The sequence below is a fragment of the Cibotium barometz genome, chromosome 40 (genome assembly GCF_041138505.1).
Source record: "Cibotium barometz isolate CiBa-2024 chromosome 40, ASM4113850v1, whole genome shotgun sequence".
Lineage (NCBI taxonomy): Eukaryota > Viridiplantae > Streptophyta > Polypodiopsida > Cyatheales > Cibotiaceae > Cibotium > Cibotium barometz.
Window position 1 is genome coordinate 12,336,866 of NC_141085.1, and position 21,184 is coordinate 12,358,049.

General features: G+C 41.4%; 1 protein-coding gene across 3 annotated transcripts in view; it reads left to right on the forward strand.

Annotated features, from left to right (window-relative positions):
• The first annotated feature begins 18,994 nt into the window (after window positions 1-18,994).
• Window positions 18,995-21,184, forward strand: part of LOC147615216 (Spc97 / Spc98 family of spindle pole body (SBP) component) — a 29,153-nt gene continuing 26,963 nt past the window's right edge. For all 3 annotated transcript variants that reach the window (XR_015262776.1, XM_086779243.1, XM_086779245.1), the window contains exon 1: window positions 18,995-19,189. Coding sequence is in view for 2 of the 3 variants with exons in the window: in XM_086779243.1 (XP_086635369.1) it covers window positions 19,042-19,189 (148 nt within the window). In the remaining variant the exon portion in view is untranslated. The remainder of the gene's footprint in view (window positions 19,190-21,184) is intronic.

The window sequence follows — 21,184 nt, forward strand, 5'->3', positions numbered from 1 at the left end:
TGTGTTCCAAGCAAGCCATCACCTCTCAAGTAATCCTTAACACTCCACAACATTCCTCTTGCCTCCTGGCATCAAACACCCTCTCAAATCATTATGGAGATCCAAAGAAGAAGAAGAAGACCACCCCCTCAACCTTAACCTCAACAACCCTTCAGGGAGGTCACCAAGAAGGAGTGGGAGTGGGTACCTAAGAGTACGTAAGATTGGGTACCTAAGAGAATCCTCGATAATTAAGGAGGAGTGGGTACCTAAGAGTACCCTCGGTAACCAAGAAGGAATGGGTCGTACCCAAGCATACCCTAGGTAACCAAGGAAAGTACGATGCACAAGAAGACATGGAAGTCACCATTAAGCTAGACAACTACTATCTTTGAGTCCTATTGGATCCCTAGTCATAGGAATCTCAAGGCTTTTACAACAAAAACCGTTCTATATTAGGTCCAAAGCTAAAGAGAGTTAGGTGGCAACTTTGAATGCCAGTTTGAGCCTAGCACACGTTCCGTTGAGTCTCAACCAAGCTACTAGAAGTGCAAGGCTTCTATGAAGGGAAACCCTACATTTGGGTTCCAAAGGCACAAAAACCTACACCACAAGCATCTGTAACCACAACATGCCAGACCAAAGATGGAGTGGAGACCAAAAGTCATGCCTCCATTACTGACCGCCGCAAAGCTGAAGCATGAATGGAGAGCAACGGGATCCACCTCGACTTATATGGTTCACCACATAAGTCGAAGGAGTCCAAAAGTCATGCCTCCATTACTGACCGCCGCAAAGCTGAAGCATGAATGGAGAGCAACGGGATCCACCTCGACTTATATGGTTCACCACATAAGTCGAAGGAGTCCATGAATGCCAAGTAGCAAGAGACAATGTCTTGCCCATGTGCAACCTTACCCTCATTTGTTTCCATCAATGAAGAGGCAACCCCATGGTGATAAACCCCAAAGAGTAACATGCACACACTTCCATGGCACCATCAAGAAACCTAAAGGCTTAAAAAGATTACCACAACCTCACAACACCCTTGTGAGCCATGGCGAAATACAACCTCACCAGTTTAAAGAATTGGAAAGACAAAGCTCAATCACGCGTGCTAGCAAAGCCAGTGAGACAGTGATGTCAAGGCATTTTTCCTAGATGGGCAAGCGACTCACCTTTACTCAGTGAGGCCATACGATAAAAGACAAAACCTTAAAACCTTTTCAAAGTACATATGTAACGTATTACTTTCTATTATATTGGGGAATGATAAAATTTTTGAAACCCAAAACAATACTAAAAACGATAAAAAATTAAAAACATGCATGTACATCCACAAGCATACAACACTTGTACACACCCACACTCAACCCCATGTGCACCCACACATACATGCTCTGCTTGAAACTCCCCTCTGGGCCAACTCCGGGTATGTCGTGTCTATTCAGAGCCTCAACGACATCCTTTTCAATCAACATTGGTTGATGAATAAACATATTCTCATTTTTGTTGAGGCCGAGAACCCTCAAGTACACAAAGTATAGGTGCTTGCATGCAAGATATGGCTTCCTCTTTTCAAACCTTCCCATGAAATCTGGACAAGTGCATGTTGGATGACCTTTGATATGTGTATCATAAATACCAACTTCTATGCCTTCCCCAAAAGTTTCTATAGTGAAAACCTCATGTTGTTTAGACTCCATCACCATTTCTTGTGTTACCCTTGCTTCATTTCGAGAGCTCTTTCAATTCTTGTTACTGCTTGCTCTGAGATGTTAGGCATGTATCTCATGCGTCGCCCCTCTCGATATGTGACATTTTTTGCTGTTGTTTCCTCCTTTCGAATCTCCTAGCTCACTCCTTGTATTGTAGAGGAGGATATCTTTCCTTCGACTTTCTCCATTTGCAAATTGAAACCTGCAAGATGCAATGCATCGACCTCATCTTTTGAGAGTTTAGTACCCTCTACCACAAGCCAAAATAAAGGGACTTTGTGTGGAGGATGATAAATGTTCTTATTAATGGCCCATGTGTGCATTACATCTGTGTTGCAAAACCACATCATCTAACTAGTCTTCCTAGCCACATGAGACCTTGTTGAAAAAACGAGGGAATAGGTGCCCCCTTTGCACATCCCACAATAGTTCATCCACGTTTTCACATCCTTCCTAAATGCCCCAGACATTTGACCCTACTATTTTCTGGAGTCCTCCTAATTTCCCAGAAGGTTTGATGTATTGGTACTTCCACCACACTAATATATGTGGATTCACTGCTCGCACTTGTCTCTTTATCTAAGAAATGAATCCTTCTAGGTCTTCCAATTGGTTTTCTATCTCGAATATGCACATTGAACTCTGGCCTATGGCTTGCATCATCCTCCACATCAATTACTATAGAAGATTGCCTCTTACGCCTTGTTGACTCTCGATCACCACTTAAAGGAGTTGGTGCCTTGTACATGGGAGTACCTACAGTGCTGCTTTTCATAGTCCGTATGAACTATGCTGGACTAGGAGTGGTAGAATTTGCCCTTTCAACAAGCTTCTCAAGACTAGGCCCTGCTCCAATGTGTTTGCCAAGGTTGTAACAATTCTGTTTTGCACTTTGCAAGAGGGCGTTGGCCATGTCTGTAACACAAGCATCATATAATGATATTGTTTGCTTGAAACCCTCCCCAACTAGCCAATTTCCATGCTTGGATTCTGATAAGTTTGAGCGTGGTGTGCATGCTTGATCACTACTCTTCTCTACCTGCAATAATTACTCAAATAAGCCAATGACAATAATTTCTATGTTTGTAAAAAACCAAACTTAACAAGAGATAGGGGTAGTAGTCATACAGAAATCATTATATTGCCCCAATGGGCAATATAATGATAGGGGTAGTAGTCATACAGAAATCATTATATTGCCCCAATGGGCAATACGAATTTCCCACCAACTAAACCATACGTCCATAGCAGGTATGTCTCAATCACTCACATTGCCACTTCACCACCATTGTCGGATGACACGAGCTTGCGCTTGCACTTGTGCTATTATTTTTGTCGTTGTTGCTGTTCGCCATTGCTCACACATGTTCTTGTGTACACCTTGGACTGCTTTCACGACATACTTTGTGGTATGAAGGTTGAGGCTCTATGCCCAGTGGAACACCCTTCATCTCTAGTCCTTCATTGTATACTTCTCTTATGGCATTCCAATTTGTTTGGGCCTCATCTGCCATGAACCCAAAAAAAAAAAAATCGGCCTTCTCAAATCCATGTGTCACCATGACATTATTCAAGCATTCCCAAAATAAGACTTGAGAGGTCTTGTCCTCCTCTTTCATTTCACATGTAGCTACTGTAAGAAGCTCCTGCAAGCTACCACACAAAAACAACAAAAAAGTGATGACATGATATCCATTTAATGCTATTATAGTGTTTTCATAAATGAATTCCTTGCTACCTTGGATCGTACACATGGCATGCCATTGTCACCCAATCTAAAATGGCATGGCATGCCATTGTCACCCAATCTAAAATGCGATGTGTGTGGTCAAATTGTATCCAAGCTCTCCTTAGATCACCATTGCCAGAATGCCTCATTCTATTTACAAGATCAACACCTGATGTAGGTCCCTTTGTTGACATCTTGAAGACGAAACATCAATCAGATGAACTCCCTTGGCCTAGAAATCTTCTTCCATCATGAAAGAAATCGTAGGTACAATCCTTCTTCAACCGCAATAAATCATCATAGCCAAAAGACCCGCTGGAGGACCCCTACATTCTTGCAATATTGACCTGCGAAACCTGCAATATAAAATTGGTTAAATAAGCTCAACAAACCACCTCTTCAAGTAATTCTCAATGCATACTTACTTATTATTTTCAACTAGAGGTCCAAGCTCCTCCAACACATCACTGAACTCCTTTTCTCCAAGCTGCTCTGCATGGCCCCCTTCCTTTTCTCCAAGCTGTTCTGCATGGCCCCCTTCCTTTACCAATGATGTCATAACCAATTCTTTGGCTACACACATTTGCACCCTTCTTGTACCGGCATTCCTATCAACACTAACCACTTTTTCCACCATTTCTCTTGTGCTCTACTGTCTAATAATTTCTTCAATGTTCCTACCTACACAGTGTGTGAATGATTTCCCACGTGTATCATTAACCGAGTGAGGGTCTCATCACACTAGGCATGACATAATAATACACATAACAACCACATGATCCCTTGCATGTAGCTGGCTTCTTGAAAAATAGTAGCAAATTATCTTCCCATTATGTATGGCTGGGAGGCCCACTATGCAAGTCCTCTTAATGCATCCTTTGAAACAACTATCATTGCTAATGCCAGTGTTTAAATACCAGGGACAAGTTGTATTTGGGCACTCCATTATGCCAATACAATGGCTAATCTTGCATACTCATTTAAAGGAAACATTTGAAGTGGCTGACTTTGTTCAAGTATGACCATCTAACTTGTGGTCGATCCCTGCCATTGCTGAACTGGATCCCTTTATGTTTGGAAACTCGAATATCACATCTCCATCATAAAACCTTGAAAGCTCTTCAACTTGTACAACTCGTTGAATTCGCCGCACAAGCTTTGCCAAAGTGTTGTCCTTCTTCATTGTAAGTAAGAAATCCATGGTACTCTTACTACTGTGGCGAGAAAGTGATCCTGTCTGAGGAACCTCTGTCCGTGTAAGGGAACTGCATCAAGAAACTGTGAGGGACTTTCGAGATCCACAAACATCCGACTACACATGGGTGTATGACATTATGAAGTGAATGTCACCTCATACACTAGAGAAAGTGACCCCTTAAGGATATAGAGGTCATTACCTCATACACTAGAGAAAGTGACCCCTTAAGGATATAAAGGTCATTACCCTCCATATCTTGATGTGGAATAAAGCTTACATTCTTTTTCGCATCTTCTCTGAAATGATGGCATCTAAGGGCTTGAACTCCTTGGGATAAGATTTTTTAATCAAAAAGTCCTTGCTAACAATACCTTTCCCATTGCATAATGGAACACACGTGTCAGCATCAGTAAGCTGGGGGAATAGTAGCTTGGCCTCCATGAAAAGAGAGAGAGAGAGAGAGAGAGAGAGAGAGAGAGAGAGAGAGAGAGGATGGCAAGGCAAGGGAGAGATAATCCAAGAAACTTAAATATTTAAATTAAAAAATTTAGGGTTAGGTTTAGGGTTAGGGTTAGGGTTATGATTAGGGACTAAAATGTGCTTAAATATATAATTAATGAATTATTTATTGGGCAGACCTGATAAGGCTCTACAATGTCTCTAATACAAAGCTAGATGATAGGATAAGTATGTGGAGTCACACTGACTACTGCTGGTGGCTACTTTCTACTAGAGACTTGCCACACCCTAAAGCCTTCCACTGAAGCTCATAGCCTAACCTCCTACCCATTCCTTCTAAGAAAAGGGATCCCCATGTGCACTGTAAACTAAACAAGAGATGGGGTCTTATGATGGCCACAGTGGTACTTCCTCTTTGGCAAATTGTGGAATAAATATGTAGAGCCAAAGAAGGCTTGCCTAGCCTCGCTAATCATGCATAGAGCCATTTGGACTCAACAAAGAGCATTCAGCATTAATATTGGGGATGGTAAGTGCCATAGATGCCAACAGAGAGCATTCAGCATTAATATTGGGGATGGTAAGTGCAATAGATGCCAAGAGATGGAGGATGACATGTACATATTTATACACTGCCCCCAAGCCAAAAGATGCTTTGACTCTCTGGAAACTTGTATACAGACCTAGAATTGTCTCACATCTGGCTGAAAAAAGCTTTGCTCCATGCAGGTGAACGGTTTATCCAAAGGAGATTGAGGGACCTGGAGACTAAGATTGCACATCTACACAGGAAAGCAAAGGAAGGACCAGATGAGACAAGCTGATCAGTTTAATCCAGGAACTAACGGTTTTGAGAGAGATAGTAGTCACCAAGGATACTACTTTGGTAAAAGCTCTCTATTTGATGTCTCTTCTCTAATTTCTTAATATAAATAGCCATTACTTTAAACAAAAAAAATTAATTTAACAGCCATCACTCATGGATTATATCAATAGGACCCCCATGTTTTTTATAGAAGACAAGATCATCCTGAAGAGTCTAGACAACAATCTTTCTCTGATTAATTATCGTCCATGGGAATTTTTGCCAATGATTTTTTTTTTAATATGGATAGTTTCGCTTTTCTGTTCAATGCAACATGTCAGAAGATAGGTTTTTTAACAGATTATCAAATAGTGCCATTATTATAGCACATAACTTTCATATCCAATTGTTAATATTAATTGTTAATATTAATTGTTAATATTAATTATTAAGTACTTTAATTGTTGCACCATGGATGCCTTTCCATTCTCTTTGCAATAATAATGTAATATCTTTTATTTTCCTCTTTTTGATGCATTCAAAGGGCTCATCTCAACACTCTATTAGGATAACTCCTAGTGGTGGAAGGTATCCCTAACCATAGATGCTTTTGCCACGTCAGATTGCTCGGTAATTTGACGTGGCAACTTATGGCCACGTCAACTTACGCAAGGCCTATAACGTTAAGGATACCATCACCCTACTCCAGCAATTTAAAAAAAAAGCCTTACTCTAGCAATTAAAAAAACCCTAATTAAGCAATTAATTCATGCAGTTTAATTCTCCGGCACCCAGCCGTCTCGTGGGCTCCAGTGCACCGACCACATCAAATTGCCAATATTCATCTTGCTTCTGCCACGTCAGATTGTCGATGCTCGAAAATCTGATGTGGCAACTTATGGCCACGTCAACATGCGCAGGTACCATCGCAACCCTAATTTAATTACTAGTTTAAAAAATCCATGCAATAGATATTGTAAAAATATTTATAAAGTTTACTTTTAAAAAAACCCTAAAAGGTTCATAATTTTTAGATATTGTAAGGAATTTCGATGACAAGAATAGAGCATTCTTTCTCCATTATTAACATCTAGAGACACATTCATACAAGCCTTTTCTCAAGAATCATCCTTTTGTAGATGACACATACAATTAGATGTGGTGGAGGATAGTATGATCCTTATGGCGATGACACATACAATTGCCACCCTTGGATAGCTAAAACCTTTGGATAGGTAAGAACATGATCGTTATGATTGTGCTGTTAATTGTTAAGTGCTTTAACTGTTGCACCATGGATGCCTTTTCAGTCTCTTTGCAATAATAATGTAATATCTTTTATTTTCCTCTTTTTGATGCATTCAAAAGGTTCATCTCAACACTCTATTAGGATAACTCCTAGTGGTGGAAGGTATCCCTTACCATAGATGCTATTATATATAACATGGCTCATTTTGATGTTTAACTATTAATCAAAAAGCAATTCTCTCTCACACACACACACCCATGCACGTGAGTTAGATGAATAGGGTTTTTAATCATTATTAATTTTTATTAATCTTTATTACTTTTTTACTAATCAAGATTATTATTCTTTATAAATATAGAGCAAACCCACTACAAACTACTTCATTAAACCCTCCCCCTTGCCAGGTTCTCTCTCTCTCTCTCTCTCTCTCTCTCTCTCTCTCTCTCTCTCTCTCTCTCTCTCTCTCTCTCTCTCTCTCCCTTCCTTCGTATTTATTTTTTTGATCATCATGGTATTTTTTCTTTTAAGATCCTAACAAGTGTTGTTATGTGTGTTGTGCCTTTAGATTGGCCTTTACATGAGGGTAGAAGATGGCTCCTAAGACTCGTTCTAAGAAGGCTCATACACAACATGATGTGGTGGATGTCTCTCAACCAGAAGGATCCAAAAGCACTGAAGTGCCTCGTGTGAGTGAGGAAGCCTTAGTCACACCCGCAGTGGATAGTCATGTTGGCGGCTTAATGACCCCCCAAAGCTCTAGGAAAAGGCTAGTCCGTGCCAACAGAAGATGTGCCTTCTTTACCAGATGAGTTTGGCCAGTTGGTGACTACATAACTATTGCAAGATTGGTTGTCTAAGCATTTTGTGGACAATGAAGAAAGGCTTCCAAGGGTACCATTGTGTAGGCTTTTATGAACCCAGCCATAAGGACCACGGATGATCATCTAAGAGAGCTCAAGAAGAGTTTTGATCAACATGGTTATGTGCCTACACAGGGTGAATTTATTGTGTCAAAGAGTTTTCCAGGAGAACAACCAGTGGAATTTCACCCTTGAGAAGCAAAATGGGCTAATGGATTTTGGACAAATCATTCCCATCGTTTCAATGTGGCAGTATGCATATCTCCTTATCTTTATTTTATTGATGCTATTTTATTTTGTCCATCATCATCAATCTGATGGTAAACTCCTTGCATCTCTAGATATAGTGTCCGTCTGAGACAAAGATTGTGAGCTTTCGCGACCTCCACAATGGTTGGAAGATGATTAGGATTGCTTGTTGGGACAAATGTCCTGACATCTTTTAAAAACTCATTGGCTAACACACATGTTGCAACCACAAGCTCCTTCGTCCAAGCATTCCATCTAGGCACAACAGGATAATCCAAATCCACAATCAATGATGTTGGGAAATCCGCCCACACTAAAGAGCATCCCTGAACTGCCAAGGCCAAATGAACAATAATCCAATACTTCTTGAGACCCCCAATAAACCTTGACATATGTGTGGCCCTCCTACAAACAATCATGAAATGTCAAGGTCAACTGTTATTAGTTTCAGAAGACACAAAGCAATGATCTATTTGTTTGAATAATTGATACACTCTTAATGAACTAGATCCTCCAAGAATTGTGTCGGTTACATACACTATTCTTTCTTCTATCACCATATGTCGTGGATGAATATCTTGAGATGCTATTTTAAATCAAAATAGAATATTAAAAACCCAAGAAAAGAGCATTGCATGAAACTTGTAATGATTAAAATATTCTTAGAAAGAGAATGACTTACTAGGTGGAGGACCAACAGAACTAGCTGTATCCCTATTGGAGTGTGATATGCTCGAGATCTCGATTGTCTTTTTGTCGAATGCCTAGATTCGGAGTGCACTTCATCTCCCTTTTTTGATGGGCCAAATTTCGATGGAGACTCCTCTCTCTCTTCTTCACTGCTTGACTCACCTTGTTGGCCTTTCCCCTTCTTCTTTTGAGTTTTTTGCCTTTTTTGTTGGAGGTCTCTTACCCTTTTGGAGCTTCTCTGGTGCTTTCTCTTTGCCTTTGCCTTGTAGTACACGTGATTTTGCTTTATCTTTGGAGCTTTTACTTCCATGAAGCCCTACGCCAATACTTATCATTATTATATGATGTCAATATGCATTGTTGTAAAGAAATGAATACTTCACTTACTTGTCCACAAATCTTTCTCTTCGGGTGGATATGTGTTGTTTTTATATTCCAGCCACCATGAGCACAATTTCCACTCCTCTGTCCCTGTGAGATCTTCAATCCAAATCTAAAGATAAATGCATGTCTCTTCCACCTCACTATTCTTTGGCTAGATGGTGGAGGGAAGGGACATCAACTTGCTCTTTAAATGTTAGCCACCACCTATTCAAACATATGTCAGCATAAATATAATTTATACATATTCAACGTACTAATGTATGTTTGTTTTATACCTATATAAAACTCATCGTGCGGTTGACATCATGTGTGGCATAGCATCTGCTGAATAAGAAGGCTTCATAATAGAAAGCCATGATCCAAATGCATGTGCAAAATGCTTATTTTTGCACTCCTTGAGGTAAGTCAAGAATGGTTTAGCTCCAAGATCCACTGCATCCATGAGCCTTTCGAACCTCTATAGACTCACACTTAATACCAAGCAATATCTCCAATGTTTTTTGTTTCAGGTAATACCAATAAACAAATTTACACAAGAAAGATCGGAATGTATGGTCACTATGACCATAACTTGCATCTATCATTGCTTGTTTTCCACCTGCAATTACTTCTACAATCTTTGCCTTCCTGATGTAATTAAAATAAAATTATAAGGGTTGTGTGTAAGAGAGATATATGCATGTTCTTTCAACCTTATGTATTGGACACTTACTTTCTCTCAGGCAAGATTGAGTGCCCCAAAAGTTGTAACTTGTCCATGTACAATGTTGGCCTTTCATGTTCCAATGTTGGTATTTGAAAATTACATTAAAGAATCCCTTTCCATTGGCAGGATTGGAAATGGCCTCCAAGAATCCCTTTCCATTGGCAGGATTGGAAATGGCCTCCAAGAGATGCCCCATTTTGGTGAAGACCTTTTCTACATCCTTCAAATGCGTTTGCTATGCCTTCTCCTCTTCTTCTGTGCGATCGCCTCCACTAGGCAATTGATGTGTCCTCGCCTTTAATGTTGTTTTGAACTCCTCCTATTTCACTCAAGCATGAAAGATTCATATATTAAGATGTGAAGTTTCAAAAGTAAAGTAATTGCTACAAATAGGCAAGAAAAAATAGCATACCTCTGGAATACAAATTGGCACAACAAGGTCATGGGCACCTTGTACCATCTTGACCTTGGCTTGTGCTTATCACGTGCCGTAATGAGTTCAACCCATTTTCACTCCTCGTTTGTGAGCTTATCGAGTAAGGTGGTTGGGTTGGCAAGCCCAAACCTTTTCATTAAAAATACATTATGGACCATTGTTGAAGGCACATGCATGCATGTCACTCTGCTTAAAGTACCTCATACAAGATCAAAGACATGCTACACTATAAAATATATGTAATAAATTTATGTCAATTCACGAAGTCACATGTTTAGGTTCGCCTGGTACATTTACAACTCAGCCTTCTCTTTTGTTAAAGGCGATGATAGGACAACGAACTAACAATTATCTTTCGGGGAATTTATCCCACTCTACAATCAAAGGCAACATTAAACCAGCCTAGGTAATGGAAACAAAAGAGTAAAGCATTGAGATAAGTTGTACTTACTTTTAATATTGCATTAGTCCATGTAACCACCCTGTGGTTTCTATCCCATACGATAAGTTTCTTATTATGAAGGTGTTTCCACCTTTGTGAATTAATCATCTACAAATTACAGAAACATATAACACAATCGTCATGTATAAAAACCAACTGACGAGGTGACCTACACAAACTATGTTTACATATAAGTATATAATAGCTTTATCAATGGTTTGAACAAAAATGTCTAAGTTGTAATTGTGGGGTAGGTTCCCATTATACTTATTGGAGTGTTTGTACGCAATCCACCAAGTAGATATAGCCCAACATATATCCGAGAGAATGGAAATGATGCAGTGGATGGGAAAGGTTTTGGGCCACATTTCATTATTATTTCAGAGGTTGAATACTACAACAAGAAAGAACCCAATCTGATAATGGGTAGGGAGGACCGTAAGCCTCTACGAGGTCTAGCTCTGAGAGACCAATGGTTACTGCAAGGTATGAAACAAGAAAGAGCTTTTTTATAATTTGAATTTGTGAAATCATGTTCAAGATGGTAGGGAATGTATCTAGTTTTTTTCACTTTCCAGGTGGTTGCTTGGAACTTTCACCATGGAGGGGGACCTAGTTCTTGATTGCTTTGCAGGGACATGTAGCATGGCAAAGGCATGGAAGCAAATGCTCTGACATTGAATAAGCATTGAGAATGATTTGCTATGCCATGAAATTGAGTTGGGAGGGCTTGAAGACATGCCTGAAGACCTCGATGACAATAAGTTCATTGGCAAGGAGACAGAGGCATTGCAAAGGGCACAAGTGGATCCTATGATGGCAACTCTGCGACCTTTGCCACCATGGAATCAAGGTCTTAGGCCATATGCACATCCCTCCCCATCTATGCCACCTCCATTTTATCCACTGCCATCTAATGCACCGTTTCCTTACCATGTTTCTCCATGTTTTATGCCAATCCTGACATATCCTCCAAATTGGATAGCACCATCACAGCCCCTTCCTTCTCAAGGGCAACATAACAGAATCAGGAGCTCGAGTATGCCTCCACATACTTGAATGACTCTAGGAATGGAGGTTTTATTTTGCACTACAATTCTCATAACATCTTCTTTTGTTATTTATGAATGACTCTAGGAATGGAGGTTTTATTTTGTTATTTTGAACTATATTCTCATGGCATCTACTTTTGAACTAGGATTCTCATGGCATATTCTTTTGACATTGTATGAATGAGACTCTAGTATGGCGTAGTTTGCATGACATTGTCTATTGTAATTGTTTTATATTGAGGGTTTAAATTGATATTTTGAATCATCAATTGTAATTTGCATGACATAATCTATTGTAATTGTTTCATGCATGGAGAGAGGGGGAGAGAGAGGGGAGGGGTGTATCTTGTACCTTGTATAGTAATTTTGAGTTACATCAAGAGATAAGGAGTTAGCATAGGGGTGTAAAGAGATAGAAAATATGACAGGGGGGTTTAAAAGAGAGAGGGAGAGCATGGATGTAAGAGTGAGATCGAGAGAGAGAATGAAAGAGGGTCCTAGGGAGAGAGTACGAGAGTGAGGGAGTGAGAGTAGAGAGAAAAAATCACTCGCCATTTTGGAGGAATCGCTCGCTGGAAAATGCTCTCACCAAAAAATTTCCCCCCTAGAGGTTGAGACTTGTTAATAGGTGTAGGGTGTCCTCATCCACCAAGGGTACAATAACCATTCCATTGGGAAGCTTGAGTGTTGCGGTTCTTTTTCACCAAAATTGACTACACAATCATTGTGACTATAATCCATCCCCTCCCAAGGATAATGCTCTCTCTCATTGTACCTACAAGGGTCACATAAAACTTGTAAGGTACGTAGATTTAGTTTCAATATAAAATGTAACTTCAAAACAATCGACGATCATGGATGGGAATTTTTTACTATGGCAATGGTTGCTAAGAGGGGTGGGTGGCCTAATGAGAGGTCCACGTCTCTCAAGATAACACATTGTGGCTAGCCCCAGTGTCAACTAAGGCATGCCATGTAGCTAGGTGGTCTTTTTGGGGAAACTCTAGCTCAAGGTGAGCAAATAACACCATTGGTTCTATTCCAAATGTGTCAAGTAAGAATAGGGATATGACTTCAGCACCATCTAAGCATGCAAACCTTGTCCCAAGATTTTGTGGAAGAGTGTCCATGGTCCTCCCCAAAACGTGAATCCAATCCTCAGAGTTGGCAGGCTCAAGGAGGGGTTCATATTCTTGGTCCTCATTTTCACCATCCCACATCTTGATACAAGCTCTATAGATATCAATTGACATGCTCTGAGTGGTCATGTCAGACTCATTGTTGGTGAGAATGCTTCAACCCTCATGGGATGAGTCTTCCATATTTTCTATTTTTAATGACTGCATATGTTTATGTGATTGGTTTTCCAACCTTATGTGTCTCATGTAAGGCCTTCTAAGGATTATGGTGTATGACCCTCTTCTCTAAAAATCCATCATCATCACGAATGTGTGATGTAAGCTTAGCTCAAAGGTCTTAGTCTTTGTACCTTGAAGGAAACCCAAAGGTTTAGTTGTGTTCCCATCGGTAAGCTTGATGATGACGAGGCTCATGCCTATGAGTGGTGAGCTTCCCCATTCCTCTTGGCAATCCTTGGTGATTATGTTGTCACACCATGACCCAAGATTGCAGAGACTATCATTCCTTTATAAACGATAGGTAACACTGCATTCATTTCGATGCTTTTAAAATAGTGTCCCAAATAACACGGCATTCACTTATTTCATCACTTTCATAGACACTTTTAGCCATCCTTTTATCTTGGGTATGGATGGAGAGTGCTCAGTGTTGCATAACTCATCCTCCTCCTCTTCAGATTTAGGTATATGGGCTCTTAGGTTCCTAGTCATCCAAACCGATAAACCTCTCCAAAGTTGAGAATTTCAATGTAAAAGAGAACTTATCGGCGACCCAAACTTTCGAGGATAAAAGAAGGCTATGAGATAGGACTATGTCCTTTGTGTAATATTTACACTCACTTGGAGGTGGGCTTGGACTTGCCAATGTGTACGAGATGTGTATTAATCCTCCCCTACGAGAGGGAGTGCCTTTGATGGGGTTGAAATATAGTCATCACCTCTACCAAATGGGGTGCCTGTGATGGGATCAAAATGAAGTCGCCTATTAAATGGGTTGCCTCTAATGGGGTTGAAATCAAGTCGTCACCTATTAAATGGGATCAAAATGAAATTATCATCTATCACATTAGAGAAAATATTATAGTGACTATGATGACCCATGGAACCTCAACTTTCACCTCCCATTGAGTCCTCCTTCATTATATTCGGTGATGTGGAATCTAGTTGGATTGGTTCCAAGAGATAGAGGCTTAGGAACAGGCTCATTTTACATTTTTTTTCAGAATGGTGGTCATGGGTTTGAATAAGTCCACCTTGTACACTTAACAAGTTAAGGCTCGTCAAAGTGGTTGATGCCCTGGCCACTTGGGGTGATTCTCACTATGTTGGGAAAATCCTTAAAAGCATGTTCAAATCCACACTTGTAACATGTGCCTCTGTATGGAATGCCATTATGGTTTGGCAATGGATCTAAAGATAGAGTTGGGATACTTGGTGACGGGACCTCTATGAGGACACTTAGTAACACGGTGCAGGCTCTTATAATGATAACACTCTATGAGGACACTCAACAACATGATGTAAGCCCTTATAATAGAAACATTGAAGAGGTGACATTCATGTTATGTTATTGAAGTCTCTCATGTTAGTTGCACCATAGCTTCAAATAAGGAGGCATAGTCAATGGGGGCTACTCTGGATATCTATATGAATTATATTACTCATATGACTCATAGTCAATGGGGATTACTCTAGATATCCATATGAATTATATTGTTCATATGATTCATAGCTCTCATGTTCTAGACTCTCGAAGTCTAGTGGAAAAGTCATAGAGAAACCGCCTTGGTGTGACGAGTGTCAGAGGACGGCAGTGAGACGAGAGGCTAGATGGAGCTCTTGAGCCATGCTCGAGCTTGGCGGATAGGCAACTTCCCACCATGACACGTTAGGGTAGGGTTTCCTTAACAAGGATGATGACTAAATTTTATGAAATTGGAGATCCCATTTAGTAACTAGAGAAGTTCGATCAAATTTACGAGGCCATGGGAAGGATTGATAATCCCACCAAGATATGTTCATTCGAACAGTTGTTTAGGCCACATGAAAAGGCCTGCTAGTCTTGAGACACACATTCATTGTGGGATTCTTGCTCACTGGAGCTAGATGGAGCCCTATGGCACATATCTATAACCTCAAGCAAGATGAGGGCAAAATAATTCAGGACTATATTACTAGAACCAAGTATCTTTTTATGAGATGCAATCTCATGATGCCACCCACAAGAACCTAGATGACTTATCGATTGATTTATGATTAGTCTCAAGAGAAAGAGGCTTCAAGACTATATCTACAGGTCTGTGGCACTATATCTTTACTCGGTGAGTGTTGCCACATGAGGTAATAAATCTAGTATAGACAATCTACAAGATAAGGATGTAGAAGTTGTCCACCACCCAAACCAAGAGATATGGGACACATCATCAAAAGCCTTAACAACTAAGGGTACCCCACCAACATCAGCATGGACAAGTAAGCAAAAAGTTTCTCAATCGTTTAGGCCAACAATGGGGCAAGGCCAACTAGTTCCTTATGTGGGACACTGACATTTATTTTCCACAGAGAGATATGGTTTAGGCCAACAATGGGGCAAGGCCAACTAGTTCCTTATGTGGGACACTGACATTTATTTTCCACAGAGAGATATGGTTTAGATGCAATTTGCTATTGGGATCATACACAAGCACATAGTGTCTACTACTAAGGCCTAGACAACACAACCATTATTGGCATGAGGGAAACTCGAAACCAATCAATAGCCCTACTGCCCATGCCAAATGCTTCTCAATTAGCACATAATCTAGTGCCAAAGCAATCACTAGCCCTACCACCCATGCTAAATGCTTCTCAATTAGCACATAATCTAGTGCCAAAGCAATCACTAGCCCTACCACCCATGTTAAATACTTCTCAATTGGCACACAATCTAATGCCCATTTATCAAAATCCCTAGACCAAGAGATATGTATGTAGACCACCATAATCTAGTGCCCATTTATCACAGGACCCCTATACCGAGAGGTATGTACATAGACCACCACAACCTATGCTTCCATTGCCAAAGAAATCACTAGCCCTATCACCCATGCCAAATGCTTCTCAATTGGCACATAATCTAGTGTCCATTTTTCAGAACCTCTATACTGAGAGGTATGTACAGAGACTACCACTAATGCCATACCCACCTCCAAGATTATCACCCCAACTAATCCCTCCTAGAATCCCACCAGTACATGTGGGATCTCCACGGACGAGGATCGCGTTGGTTATCCTAATCACTCAAGATAGAGAGAGGGAGAGGGAGAGAGGAAGCAAGATGAAACAAGTGATTAGCACTAATCACTCCCAAACCCTATTCCTAAGCGCACCTCACATGCTAAATTTTTGATGCAAGAGAGAGGGAGAGAGAGAACACTCCACTTCTATTGAACAAATGGGAGAATGAGTTACAAACAAGAGAAATTGGCTTTTATAGCCTTTTCCCACTAAGCCGCCCAGGAGTAAGTGACCCGGGGCGCCCAAGACATAGTTACAAGGCTTTTCTCTATGGTTTGGCCAACTGACCAAGATCCTCTTGTATGTCCTTTGAAGCTCAATACTTGGGAGCATCTTTAGGGCGTTTCCCTCATCAAATAATGTGATTTACAATATAGCATCATTACATAAGTGTGCATACATAGTTATCATAGGAATGTGTTAACCAATATGTGGTTAACATACTCTCCTTTCTGAAGTCGATCGCGTCCTCGTGATCGGTGAGGGGTTGTTAAGGCACGCGGGGAAGTATCGCACTTGGTTGGTTCTCCTGTCTCTCCGTAAATGGGAGGGGTTATTGAGATGGAAAGAAGTTAGTGGAGTATTGGCGATTAAGTAACCAGCGAGTTTGATGGGCTCTTATGAGTTTGCTTGTTTGTATGTGCCCAGTAGTACTCTTTATTTTGTTTTCTTTTGTTTTTTTTTCGCCTCTGCGGTGGGACATCCTCATTAGAGGAGTCAGAGTACTTAAATAAGTAGACTAGCATGGAATACTTAATGACCAGTATCCCAGTAGTAGGTGCTATGATTAAAGAGGAGTTAGTAAAACAATGGGGCTAGTAAGCAAGTGGTGAGGGGGGAAATTCCGGAGGGACAAGGAGGCAACATGCATGGAGACTGCTTGTGCTCTGAGATGTTGTATGTTGATTGGCAATGTTCATGAAGCTCTAGCATCTTTGTCAAGACACCGTGATGGGTATCTTGGCTCTTGTGGATGTTGAGTCATCAAGTTGCGGTGTTCTCTCTTTTTCTTTTTATGAAGTGTCTTCTTCTGTCATTAGATCTCTGGGATCCTGTGTGGATAGGAGTGGTAGTCGATGTTGAGGATCCATACATGTGGAGCTAAGAAGAAGTCAAGGGTAGGATTGATGAAGTATGAAGCATAGTCATTCGCGTGAAGCAGGGGTGAAGCAGGGGTGAAGCATAGTCATTCGCGTGAAGCAGGGGTGATTAAGAAGATCTGGGCGATGGGTTGTACCATGGACCAGGCTTGCGCCCCACCATGGTCCCCCCATCCATGGTGATTAAGAAGATCTGGGCGATGGGTTGTACCATGGACCAGGCTTGCGCCCCACCATGGTCCCCCAGAGATGTACCTAGATGGTTGTTGATGATGAAGTTTTATTTGGTGTGTGCGCATAGGATAGAGTCCAGTGAGATTTGTAGGTGTTGTGCATGGGCGAGGGCAAAAGGTGTGCCCGTGGTCCTAATCACCTAGAGACTCTTTTTTTTTTCACACGTGTTTATTGGTCAGCACCCTTAAAGAGGGTTTTGTATTGAGTGGACCATGTGGCTAGAGTTGTGAGCTTACCTTTGAGTTTATCTTTGAGTAGTTGGATAAGCTCAGCCATGTTTAGCATTGCCCCTTGGTTTCGTTTGACGAAGTCAAGGGGCGGGGCTCGGAGCTTCGTGGAGCTTCGTGGATGAGGCTCCGTGGGTTAAAAGGGTTGGGCGAATTGAGCTTTGGAGTGCCCATGGGTTTGGTGTGGGCAAGTCCGGAGGATTTTGCTAAGGAGGAGGGGAACTTACTTGCCCATTAGTCGCCAAACCATCTTTGTCGATTGGACAAGTACTAGCATGGTGGGTGTGGTTTGGGTGAACTACTGGAGGGGTATGCCTTGGGAGCCAAATGATGGAATTGCCATCATGGAAGTCTTGGGCTTCTAAGAGACATTTGGGCACCTAACGCTGCAGAGAGTGATGAAGATCCGTGGTTGGCGAGGCTTCCGGCTTTTTTGTCAACGAGGCTTTGAGCTATGAGGTGGTTGTCGACACGGGGAAGAAGCCTTTGATTGTGGCTTGGGGAGCCACAAGTGTGTGTTGCCTTCATGGAAGCCTTATGGTTGGAGCACATTGGTAGGCACCCAACGTTGTTGGTTACGTTGTGCTTGGGGTTGCCGAACCCATGGTTGTGGGACCTCCTCTTGGTGTTAACACTAGAGCCTTGCTCCTTTTGCACCACCCCCTAGAGAGAGAGAGAGAGAGAGAGAGAGAGAGAGAGAGAGATGATACATGAATGATGGATGTGGATGTGTGTGCGGAGTGTCTTGGTTGCTATATTTGAAAGATTGATACTAATAAAGCACGAGGCAAAAACCTTCATCTTGGAAGGAATACTCTCTAATATGGTGCAATAATTAATTGAATGCCTTGATTTCCATGCTTGGGCTGCATATTGTCATTATACATAATACATTTTGGAATATTTCAGTCTAATTATGTATTTGAATAAAAGTATAGTTTACATCTAATTATGTATTTGAATAAAACAATATATTTTGCATCTATTATGTATTTGAATAAAACATTATATTTTACATCCACATACATTCAAATTCAGTTTGCTTCCCTTCGAAGTTTTTTTTAACAAATTGCATTTGAAGCTGGGCTCTCGTTGCTGAGGGGCAATTGATGGATCTATCCATGGGGGATGAAATGGGGCGGGGTACCAGGCCCAGCAGCAAGCAAGCTCACCTCTCAGACAACGAAATGCGGCAGCTTCGCTCCACCTCCAAAGCCATCTTCATGCAACAGCTCGAATCGCCCACCAAGGCCTCCGGTAAGTGCTTTTCTGCTCCTGTCATGCACCCGTGGGTCGTTTTTGCTTTGAACCTATTTCCAAGCTGCTATCTGTAAATCGATCTCCACCATTTAAAAAAACGCCCATCTACCTGTTAATCCATCGGCAGCTGTTGGCTACTCTCTCTCTCTCTCTCTCTCTCTCTCTCTCTCTCTTTTTGGGGGGAAAATGGAAGCCACCATGTCATGTGCTTAATGCTGTAGAGTGGAGTCTGTATTGTATGTTTTTTTGGTTTATGAACTTTGGCTCGTGTCCAGTAGACATAAAGCTGGCCCAAAAGAGAAGCCCAAACGAACTTTCCTAACCTTTAGGAGCGAGTCCCCGTGCTTAACATTTAGAATTTGAGAGCTTTGAGATTCAGTGGCAAGCATATGGCAATGAGAGCCTTCTTCTTTCTCACATGTCATAACCCTATGTCCATGTCATTATCTTATGCCCATGTCATTGCCTACTTGGCAGCTACATCAGCAAATATCTGACATGTATGCAAATATTTACCGGGCCTACATGGACTGCCATGTCATCAACTTGTGTCCATGTCAACGCCACACCATGTGATGTTGGGGTAGTCAAATAACATCCAGAAGAAGCCACAATCATTGTTAGTGATGCGCTCTTGCTTGCTTAACAAACCAGTTTGGAACTTCGTTCACGACTAAATCATGTGATACTAATGTACAACTCATCTTTGTAGCCAATTGCGGAGAGATGGCGTCATCAGAATTGCCCATGTGACATGTCAAATAGGACAATGAACCACGGTCTCTTTGCTGTGCCATAAGCGCAGATGAGATTTTTCGTTTGCCCTTCAGCATCACCCTCCTGCTTATCATCAAATATCATTGGGGATACTAGATTCAAAGAGGGTAATAGCTGTATGGCATTCGTGTTAGAAGGCGAAGGGGTAGATGTAGCTTCAGCGGTGATAGCCATAGTAGAGGATGATGCTTTGGTGGCTTTATTAGCATGCCACTTAGTGCAATCCTTCTTACTTTGGCCTAGTTGATGACATAAAAAACAATGATTCTTTGTCTCATAGTGATAAAGCTTGTGCTCCCCTGGTTGGACATAACCTCCAATAATGTCCTCCTTGGCCTTCTCCTCAGGTGTCTTTTTAGGCTTGGCCTCTGTGTTTTTCTTGCCGCCTTAGTTGCTCTAAGACTTATGTACATGAGATTTGCAAATTGGGCACTAAGGTACCCTCTCATTGACAAGATCCTCTGGCAAGGCATCGAGGACCATGGCCTCTACAAACTCATGGCTCTTTACTCTCACACAGGTACCCGCACAGGTGACCTTTGGCATGCTAGATTTGGACATCTTCATTTGGAGGCATTGCGGAAGGCTTTTTGGGAGCAGTTGGTTGATGGATTACCCAATGTTGGCACACGTGAGGGCCCTTGTCACTCTTGCCTCAAAGACAAACCACATCGGGAGGCCTTTACAAAGAAGGCTACACGGCGAACTATGGCACCTCTAGAGTTGGTTCATGCGGATTTGTGCGGCCCGATGCGCACTCTGTCTCTTGGTTCTGCTAGTTATGTTTTTCTCTTGGTTGATGATTTTAGCCGGTATACATGGCCTATTTTCTCAAGTCCAAAGATGAAACTTTGGACAGATTCCAAACATGGAGAACCTTGGTGGAGAAACAGTCGGGACACTTTGTCTTGACATTCCGAGTCGACAAAGGTGGCGAGTTTATTTCTCGTCAATTTAACTAGTATTGTGAGCTGCATGGCATTCAAAGGGATTTTGCCAACAATGGTATTCCTTCATAGAACGGCGTGGTGGAGTGGAAGAGCCGAACAATGGCTCGGACTATTTTGGAACATCGGAGTCTTCCTCAAAGCTTCGGGTGGAGCCTACTGTTGTTTATATTCTTAATTAGTTCCCTACTACTGCTGTTCTAGGATAGACTCCCTTTCAGGCCTACCTTGATAGAAAACCCACAGTTTCTCATTTTTGGGTTTTTGG